The sequence below is a fragment of the Arachis hypogaea genome, chromosome 17 (genome assembly GCF_003086295.3).
Source record: "Arachis hypogaea cultivar Tifrunner chromosome 17, arahy.Tifrunner.gnm2.J5K5, whole genome shotgun sequence".
Taxonomy (NCBI): Eukaryota; Viridiplantae; Streptophyta; class Magnoliopsida; order Fabales; family Fabaceae; genus Arachis; species Arachis hypogaea.
Window position 1 is genome coordinate 126374072 of NC_092052.1, and position 11077 is coordinate 126385148.

Genomic DNA, 11077 nt, shown 5'->3' on the forward strand with positions numbered 1-11077 from the left:
ATTATTTTTAATAATTTTTTATTAAAATAATATTATATTTTTAAAATGATATTAATTTTATTTCATCAATTAATTTTAATATAAATTTTAATTTTAAATTAATTAATTTTTTAAAAATATAAAAAATAATACTTTAAAAATACTCTATTAAAAATGCTCTTAAAATTGCTTATCTATTTGTATCTTTCACATTCTAAATTAATTATTTATGCATAGTTTTTCAAAAACAAATTTAAACATCAATCTTTTAAGTTATTATTATTATTGTAGATTTTTTACTTCATTGTTCATAGAAAAAATTAAAATAACATATCTATTATTTTATTATTTTCTTGAACCTTTATTGACTGATAATGTAGTATACAATAATTTTTAAAATAGTCTCAATCAATTTTTTTCTAATAAATTAGTCATTATAAAAACAAACTGAAAATTAATCACGTAATTTTTTTACGCTATATATTAAACTACTTAGCTGTCAGACGAGGAGCAATGTCCATAATCAAAATTAAAGTTACGTTGTATGTAGTTTGTCCTTTTTAAAATCATATTAAGAGAATAATTTCTCTTTTTAATATATCAGAAACTAATTTATTTTATTTTTTTAATTACAAAATCAAAAACCAATTTTTCATTATTTTTACGGTGATACTAGTTACTAGATGATTACGTCATTTTGATAATTAAGTTGGCCAATAATTTATTAGCACAATAAAAATTAATTAAAATAAAGTAAAAAAGCATAAAAAATATTTAAATATAGAATAAAGTATAATTTTTTGTCCTTAAAATTTGTTAAAAAAAATTTAAAAATATTCTTAAATTTTATTTTATTTCAATTAATTTTGTTCTCAAAATTTTTAAATTGTATTAAATATATCTCTAAGACTAATTTTTTTTAAAATTTATAAACAATTTAGTAACAATTTTACAAGAATAACCTTCAACACAAATAAATTAAACATAATTATCATATATTTATTATTAGACTGATCTTAAATTTTTTTAAAAATTTAACTGTTAGAAATATATTTAATGTCAATAAAAAAATTTAGTGACAAAATTAAAATAAAATAAAATTTAAAAATATTTTTAATAAATTTAAATATACTTATTCTTAAATATAAAAATAACTTATTTCCTGACTTTTGCTTATTTTCATTAGTCAATTAAGTTGTCCCATAGAAAATAAAATTATTTTAAAAATTTAATCAATATAATAGATAAACAACAATGCTAAACAAACAAAAAAACATTCAATCCAAATAATTTTAAATTTATTTTATTTAATATTTATTTATTATAAAATATATTAATAAATAATTAAAAATATAAATTTTAATAATTTTTTATTAATATTTTTTAATTATCAAAGATAAATAAAGAATAGAACCCCTCTTTGGTCCTTAACCGTTCATAAAAATGATCTAATACCCTCTTACCATTAGAAATTAACAACGCCATACTTATCCATTCTCTCATTGAAAGAACTCTTTTATTGGTTTTTGGGTAAAAAAGTAACCAAAAAAGTCTAATGATTAAAAAACACCGAAAAAATATTTCAATTACATAAAAAAAATAGATAAAGACTGCATTATTATTTTTTTAATAATTAGAAAATGTCAAATCCTTTTAATAAATAATTAGGGATCGGACAGAAATTTTACTCGTAAATAAATTATCTATCTATCGCAATAGTACATAATCACGCAACTATTATTTAGTTAAAAATTTACTACATCATGTATACTCGGAGGACAAAATTCTTTAAAGAAATATAACAATATAAAATGTTTTCTAATATTTACCAAATAGGCAAATACTACTCTTTAGGTGGCAACTGACACAGAAATTCAAATTAGAAATTTAGAATGAAGTAACAGCCATAAGCCATCAATTCCGCGTTCTCGAAGCCAAACGCGGTCTAGGAAGCTTCCCAATTCTTTCTAGTTTCTACCACAAATCTTTATTCTTTTAGTTTTTGAAAACCTAACTCAAATTTACAAATACATCACTTATAATAAGAAGCTATGTTTATTAAATGCGAAATAATTATAAGCCAATTATAAACCTTAATTAATTCCAAACGCTTCTTTCATTCCGTAAAATACATACGTCTCATTTATATTTTTAAGATTTTAAAATATTGATCCTATTTATTATAATATTTAATAGTATTATTTTTTTTTTAAATGATCTCTAATACTAATATCTCATTTATTTTAAAATTAATTAGTATAATATTAATGGAAATTTATATTTTCGTATGAGAATATTCTTTTCTATCCATATAATTTTTTACTATTATGAAATTTGTGTTTGATCTATATAATTTTTTTTTAAGTTTTGGACAATTATTAAAAAATAGATGGAATATTCTGTTAACCAAACCAACTACCGATTAATATAAAAATCACATATTCAATCAACCACAATGCACACAGAAAATACTCAAGTAGAAGGTAAATAATTTCCAATATTATTATTATTAGATATATAGCTCTTGGTTATATAGAAAAAAGACCAAAACTAAAAGTAACAAAAGTCAATGGATCATCACTTCATCACTTTCATCTCCCTATAAAATTCACGCGGTCTCTAACAATCACATAACAAATTGAAAGTTTGAAACATTACTATTGACAACAAATTAAAACAACCACTTCTCTTCTTTTTTTTTTTTCCTCTCTCTCATGGATGTGAAAGGAACAAGTGGGGTTGTTCCATTGAGGAAGGTGTTGTTTCTGGTTCTAATCCTTTGTGCAATTTTCTCAGTTTCTTTGTCAAAAGTGAATGATACAAATGATCAGATTCTCAACGCCAAGAAGCCACAACCAAAACCCGCAGCTCCTTCTAGATCATCTGGTCACACTTTTCATTTCGCCATTCAAGGGAATGTCTATCCTCTTGGGTACGGTTTTTTTTTTCCTTACCTTCAAAATTTTCTTTACTATGTTCTTAGCTTATGCAGCTACCATCCACCATCTATGTTTAAAGAAGAAATGATATGGATGCTGATTGTAATAAATAAAATAAAATAATGTGTAGTCCATATTTTTGTTCTGACCAATTATTCTCAAAGTTAACTTCCTTGCTAAGTCTTTGACTAATTGATTATTTCAACAATGCTCTTAATTTGTATCCAAATTATTTATCATTCCTTTTTTATGGTGGTTTTTCTGCATTTTTTGCATATAGTATTTAGAACCCCAATTTAATTTTTAAAATCTTTTAATATATAATTTTAAATAAATCAATTAGTTTTACGAAATTTATACTAATTTTAACGATTTTATAATTTAAATTTTATTAAAATTTTACGTTTTAGATACTTAATTTATTTATTTTTTATTTTACGTAAAACTTCAATTTTTCCTGTGCAGCTTCTTTGTATACTATATTGTAATTGATTTTTCCTTAAAATTAAATGAATATTTTGCTTTTTGTATTGGTACAGATATTATACGGTGAAAGTGGCAATTGGAAATCCACCTCAATTATACGACCTTGACATTGACTCTGGTAGTGATCTCACTTGGGTTCAGTCCAAATCCTGTAAGACCTGCACACCTGTAAGCAATGCAATACAACAATCAATCGTAAATTAATTAATTTAATTTTATACTTTTATCATTCATTTTTACCCTAACAATTTAGGATGACAAAAAAAACAGTCAGAACTTGTCTTATTTATCATTTATTAATTGTTGCAACCATTAATAAATACTAAATAAAACAAATTATGACTATTTTTGGCTGATTTTCTTTGGTTACTAACATTTCCGCCTTAATTATATATTCTCCTTAATTTTTGTGTCTTTATGACTTGCAGCGTTCACAATATTATCCGTATAACCCCAACAGTAACATCCAATGCAAAGAACCCCTGTGTGCTGCGCTAAATAGAAACTGCGCTCCACCAACTGGGCCATGTAAATATAAAATCGAGTATGCAGACAATGAATTTTGTTCAGGGGTGCTTGTTAGGGACTTTATTTCCTTTAGATTAGACGATGGCTCTATTCTACATCCTCAACTTGGCTTCGGGTGAGTGCTTACCAAGCTAAGTTAATTACCTTCATCTGTTTTTTCAATCAAGTATGTTATCTGTACACCAAAATCAGTCCTTAAGATTAATTATTAGTATAAAATATACATTAAAATATAAATATATATTAAAAATAAGTTAAATTATATATGTATTTATATACAAATACACTAGTGACTAATTTTAATAGCTGATTTTAGTGTATAAATAGTATTTTTTATTTTATAACTTTTGTATATATGGTAGGAGTGGATTTGATCAAACACCTTCTAATCATCATCATTCCTCGCATATCAAAACGGCGGGGGTGTTTGGCCTTGGCAATGGCAAGACAAGCATTTTGTCTCAGCTTTCTTCTCTGGGCTACATTCACAATGTCTTTGGCCATTGCTTGAGTTCCAAAGGAGGAGGTCGTTTATTCCTTGGTGATGATATTAAAACCTCCAAGACTCTTGTTTGGACACCTATCTTGCGCAGTTCCTCCTCCTCCAATATGTAAGGGTCACTGGGTCACTCACTCTATTTTAAAATAACTGTCGTATTAACTAAATGTTGTTAACTTGTTATTCAAAAATACTATTTTTTTCGCTAAAATTTGTTACTAAAATCAATTATCATGTCTATTTGTGTATAAATATATGTTATTTAATTCATTTTTTTATGTTAATTTTATATTCTATTATATATTTTATACTAATAGTTAATTTTAGTGGCTCATATACCTAGCAGTTAGTTATTATTAGAACATTTTTAAATAATAAAAATTTTATTTGCATATTAAAATCAGTTGTCAAATTCAGTCATCAAATATGTATACGAAAATATTTGGTAACTAAAAAAAATTAGTCAAAAACAACCATAACTTGCTTTATTTAACTAAATTGTTACGATAATTAATGAATGCTAAATAAGGTAAGTTCTGGTTTTTTTTTTTTGTCTCCCTAACATTACCGGTGTGTATAAATATTGATAGTTAATTATAGCGACTGATTAAATAAAATTATTCCTCGATTTAGATTATTTAAATGAGGAGTGTTAGGGGTCAGCAAGTTTTGTGATTTGTAGTCATTAATTAGCCATCATTAGTGTTTTTAATGGTGTGAAATTATATTCAATAATATAAGATTACTCAATTCTTTTTTGATAATTAAGTATAAATTTTAATAAAAGTGTTGACCCGTATAGACTTTCTCTAATTATATATATTTTTCTATAATCTGTTTTTTTTTTTTTTGTTCAGAGAACACTACAGGGCAGGCCCTGTAGATTTATTGTTCAATGGGAAGCAAGCTGTTAATGGTCTTGAAGTTATTTTTGACAGTGGAAGCACATACACATACCTCAATAAAAAAGCTTATAATGTGTTGTTTGGTCTGGTGAGAATGAAAATTCAGTGGTCCTTTTATTGTATCTGAAAATTGATGTGCCAAAAGTTAGTCATGCAATAACTAATTATTCTTTTTTATGTGTTTTAGATAAATAATGACTTAGGAAATAAGGTGCAGAGAGCTACTGAGGACACAACACTGGTAATATGTTGGAAGGGTCAAAATCTTTTTGGATATTTCAAAAACATAGTACTGAACTTCCCAAAAACAAAATCTCAGTTCGTACTAACACCACAATCTTATCTCATTGTCTCGGTGAGCATCTTTTATTTTTTAATACTGAATTTGATATGTAACATTATAAATGGAGCTAACTTGTAAAATGTTCATGCCAATTTTACCCTCTAAGTATATTCTTGGTAAGAACAATAAATGAACGAAGAGTGTTAGAGGACAGTAACTTTTATGATTTGTAGTCATTAAGTAGTTATTGATATTTTTAATGATATGAGAATTTATCCAATAGTGTGAGATTACTCACTTTTCTTTTGCTGATTATATGCTGATCAAAATTTAATAAAGTTGTTGTCCCTATACTTTTTCTAAATGAATTTGTGTAATTAACAAGTGGTCTTTTAATAACAGGAACGTCATAATACATGCTTAGGGATTTTAGATGGCTCAGAAGAACTTGGAGATATTAACATAATTGGAGGTAATAAAATAATTACAAATATACTATTATGTTATGTATATATATGGAAATTTTGATTGTAATTATTATTATTTTTTTTTTTTTGTCCCCATAGACGTCTCTTTTCAAGATAAGCTAGTGGTTTATGACAACGAGAAGATGCAGATTGGATGGGTTCCTGACAATTGTGCTACGTCTTCATTTACAAATGCCAAATCATTACGAGTTCATCACAGAGGAAATATTTTGTCCTAATAATTCCCATGCGTGTAATTAACTTATGATATGAGAATAATATTAGTAATAATGTTGATGAGTTATTGGACGCAGAATCTTTGAATTTTTATTTATTTATTTTTGCGATATCATACGCATATTAAGTTATTATTATTTATTAACCAAGAATACAAGTTAATCACGGATCCTTATAAAGCATCAAGTGTTACGTTGTAGCTAACTATTTCATACATTTACCTTTATGAAACGAATTATCACTAATCCACTCAAAATCCTTTATTTTATGTATTATTATTTGAGCATTACAAAAATTTCAGTTGTTTAACAATTTTATTACCTTTATTATAATTTTAAAGTATGAATGTATGATATATTCTCCCATGCATTATACCCAATATTAAGAGCCTAACACCATATCGTTACCTAAGTCAGCATTACTCATCTTGGAGAGATCCTGCTTAAGGGAGTCATTAATTATTTGATGGTAATATCCATGAAGCATTAAAATATCTAGACCCATAAAATTAAATAGCGTCGTGATGAGTGACATCATTTGATGGTTAGTTGATGACCATTGAGAATAAGATTCATTGTTTGGCACCTACTCGGTTTTGAATTTTTGATTAATTACTTGATGAATCTCTTAATAACACATACTAAATTGATATTTCTACACATGAAAGAATAGATACTATGAACTTTGCTAAGGCTTTTGAGTTACAAAATTAAATAATATGTAATTACCATTTGAGGAGTGTTAATTTGGAACTGAAAAAGATGAATATTCTAATAAAATGAGGTTTATTTAATGTCTAAATTATTTGCGCTTATAAAATAGTGTCTTATCTTAACAAATTCACACTTCACAATATTATTAAATTATTGTAAAATAAATAAAAATAAAATGAAAAAATTGATCATTTTTGTACTATTAAATACTCGAATTGGTAATAATTAAATTTAGTTTTACATGATTAATAAATCAATAAAATTAAATACATTAGAGAGATAATTTTAATATTGAAAAGATTCAACATATGACCTATAAAAAGTTATAATAAATATATTAATGAATAAAAAATGATAAAATTCATAATAAAAAAATTTAAAAAAGATTTAAATAAATAAGAACAAAATAAAAAAAATAGAAAAGATAAACTACAATAACATTTATCATGGTTTATAGTTTATCAAAGAATCAAAAAGTGAAAATAATGCATCATAGGAAACAAAATAAATAAAAAGTGCTGAAAAAATTATACAATAAAATACTGGTAAAAAGATGAGATTTTTTTAAGTATATATAACATTTTATAATGATAAAATAAAAATCAAAGGAGTGAAATTTTATATTTTTATATTAAAAATAAAATTTAATATTTATCCTAATCAAACTAAATAATTAATTAGTTATAATTAATACATTTAAATAAATAAAACAAATTAAATAAAATATTTTTAAAAACTTATCAAATTAATTAATTGATATAAAATAATTATTATAATTGATTTGATTTATTCAATTAAAAGAAATAAATTAAAAAATAATTGATACAATTAATTTATTATAATTAATTGAATTTAATAAATTTATATAAATAAATATTTTATAAAATATGCCACGTCAATTTTATACTTAAATATGAAAATTCGATTTTAATATAATATAATAGATAATAAATTACAGAATAAATTATATTTTTTTTCTTAATATTTAAAATACACTTCAATTTTATTTTTTATATTATTTTTTCGTCAATACAAAACATTTTTTGACCCTTGTTACGTATTCATTATCACATCATATCATCTTCTCTTATCTCTCCTCATTTCATCAACGTCTCTCCACTTCCATAATCACCATCAATATCCTCTCTCTATATCTTTCTCACTCCACTGTGGCTCACTCTACCTCCAACACTCCACTTCTATAATTAATATTATCTTTGCATTTCTCCAATTTTCATCACTATACCTTTTTTCACTCTATCGATGTTGCCAGTAAATGGCACCTGACGTGTATCCCGCTAAGCTCGGGATTAGCATCAGCAACAACAATCCGACCATGAATCTCGGAAACAAACAAACCAAAGCTGAAATAAACACGCACGTGAGTTATACACTATCCCATAGACGTTATTTGCGAAAACAGAACTCATCATCCAAGCCACCAATATCGGAACAAGTCAAGCTCCACTTGACGCCCCAATCATCTATAAAATGAGGGTAAAAACAACCTAAGAAGGACAGGTGATAGAATTCACTCTAACTCATACTCTTTACTCCTCTTAACTCATACACTTACTTGAGCGTCGTAGTGCTTTTTGCAGGTGCTCCCGCTGCCGTGTTTCACCACACCGAGGTTACCTTTGGAGACCACCTCCCTGACGACGTACAGCTCCTAGAACTAAGTAAATCTCGTTGGGGACCTATACCTCGGCCGGTTCGGACGGAACATTTGGCGCCCACCGTGGGGCCCGGTTGCACTGACCCCATTTTTTCTTTTGTATAGCACCTCGTGTTTTCTTTTTACGCAGGAATTCTCAACCTTCGCGCATGGCTGATAATGGAGTCCATCAAAACACTCAAGCCGAGCTTATGGCTCAAATGGCCGAACTGCAAGCGGAAGTCAAAAGGCTGGCCGAATTAACCAGCCAAAATGACACCAGTAAACGTGAAGACAACGGCCATAAAGGAAAAACAGACCTACTGAGTATTGACCCACCAAGGGAGAAGCTGACCTTGGACAACCCATTCTCTGAGGAGATCACCAACTACCAGATGCCAAAACATTTCACATTACCGTCTTCCCTCGAGCCATACAAGGGGATTGGTGACCCCCGGGCTCACATCAAGAAATTTCAATCTATGATGTTCTTTAATGGTCCTAATAACGAACCCGTCCTTTGCAGGGCCTTTCCTACTTACCTCGACGGCGCAGCCCTGCTTTGGTTCTCAAAACTACCTGCAGGATCAATCTCTTCTTTCGAGGAATTAGCAAAATCCTTCATAGACTACTTCGCTGCAGCAAGAATATATGTACATGGATCAGACTACCTCGGTACCATTCGCCAAGGACCCCAGGAGAACTTGAAAGACTACCTAACCAGGTTTGCAGAAGCGACAATGGAAATACCCGACCTAGACCCCGCCGTCCATCTGCACGCCATAAAGGCAGGACTCCGACCCGGAAAATTCAGGGAAACAATCGCAGTAACAAAGCCGAAGACATTGGAAGAGTTCCGAGAAAGGGCGGCAGGGCAGATGGAGATCGAAGAGCTCCGCGAAACTGAAAAAACAGAAAAGAGACAACCCAGAAGAGAGGATGAAAAATCCACAAGGTCAGCAAACATCAAGGACCTCAAGAGACCCTTCAAGCTAACCCCAAAATTTGACAATTACACTAGGTTCAACACAAGAAGGGAAAGGATAATCAAAGAAATACTCAACGCCAAAATCATAAAACCACCAGCAAGGGCCGGGAGCTATCAAGACCAGAGATTCGTCGACAAATGTAAGCACTGTGCTTTCCACCAAAAGTACGGCCACACAACCGACGAATGCATAATAGCCAAGGACCTATTAGAAAGATTAGCCCGGCAGGGCCTCCTAGATAAATACATCGAGGGAAGGAAGCATAAAGAGAACGACAGAGAGGAACGCCAACAGACCTCAGGAGCAAAAGACACCAACAAATGGCCAAACAACACACCACCTAAGGGGATCATAAACACCATATCAGGAGGATTCGCCGGAGGAGGAGAAACAACTTCGGTGAGAAAACGTAACTATCGCGCGATGCTTGCAATAGAAGGGACAACACCACATAACGACAAGGACACATCAAACCTAGAAATCATTTTCAATCAGAGGGACATATGCTCAGCCGCACCACATTCAGACGACCCAGTGGTAATTTCTATCCAAACAGGCGAGTTACTGGTAAGAAAAGTCCTCTTGGACCCAGGTAGTAGTGCCGATGTTCTGTTTTACGCTACTTTTATAAAAATGCAATTATCTGAAAAACTTATACAACCCTCATCCAGAGAATTAGTCGGATTCTCCGGAGAAAGAGTACCGATCAAGGGCTACATATGGTTGAAGACAATGATGGGAAACCACCCATTGTCACGAACCATCGACATACAATACCTTATAGTTGACTGCCCTAGTCCTTATAACATTATTCTCGGAAGACCTACTCTGAACATGTTCAGGGCAGTAGTTTCAACCTTTCACCTATGTGTAAAATTTCAGGCACAGGACGGAAAAATAGCGACACTTCACTCAGACCGACAATAAGCTCGGGAATGTTACAACGCAAGCCTGAAAAGGTCGGCTCCAAGACTAGGGTTCCAGCAAGAAGTCAAAGCCATCCATAACGCAACAGAGGTACTGTCCTTGGCAGAACTTGATCCGCGCGAAGACACCCAAGAAAGGCCTCAACCAGCAGACGAGCTCCAGAAAATCCCACTGACAGAGAAACCAGAACAGTTCACATACGTCGGCCAGGCATTACAAGGAAAGGAAAGATCAGAACTGGTGAAAGTATTGCAAGACAACGCCGACCTATTTGCATGGACCCCGGCAGATATGCCAGGAATAGATCCGAGCATTATCTGCCATAAACTCGCCACAAACAAAGCAAACCGACCTATAGCTCAGAAAAAAAGGAATCTCGGAGCAGACAAATCAAAGGCCGCACTGGAAGAAACCGAAAAGCTACTTAAAGCCAACTTCATCAAAGAAATCAGATTCACCACATGGCTC

General features: G+C 29.9%; 2 protein-coding genes across 3 annotated transcripts; both read left to right on the forward strand.

Moving 5' to 3' along the window:
* Window positions 1-2438: 2438 nt before the first annotated feature.
* On the forward strand, window positions 2439-6402 carry LOC112766228 (aspartic proteinase Asp1). 2 transcript variants are annotated; one of them, XM_025812124.3, is made up of 8 exons: window positions 2439-2911; window positions 3458-3572; window positions 3833-4047; window positions 4295-4543; window positions 5289-5424; window positions 5524-5691; window positions 6022-6091; window positions 6186-6402. In XM_025812124.3, exons 1-8 carry the CDS (start codon window positions 2694-2696, stop codon window positions 6323-6325), a joined length of 1311 nt encoding a protein of 436 aa, XP_025667909.1. In that variant the 5' UTR covers window positions 2439-2693; the 3' UTR covers window positions 6326-6402. The 2 variants fall into 2 exon arrangements, with proteins under 2 accessions (XP_025667909.1, XP_025667910.1); XM_025812125.3 differs by lacking the exon at window positions 4295-4543 and having other exon boundaries at window positions 2522-2911.
* A 2461-nt stretch (window positions 6403-8863) lies between these two features.
* Window positions 8864-10609, forward strand: LOC112763901 (uncharacterized). The gene has a single exon (XM_025809446.1). The coding sequence runs from the start codon at window positions 8864-8866 to the stop codon at window positions 10607-10609; it is 1746 nt and encodes a 581-aa protein (XP_025665231.1).
* Window positions 10610-11077: the final 468 nt, after the last annotated feature.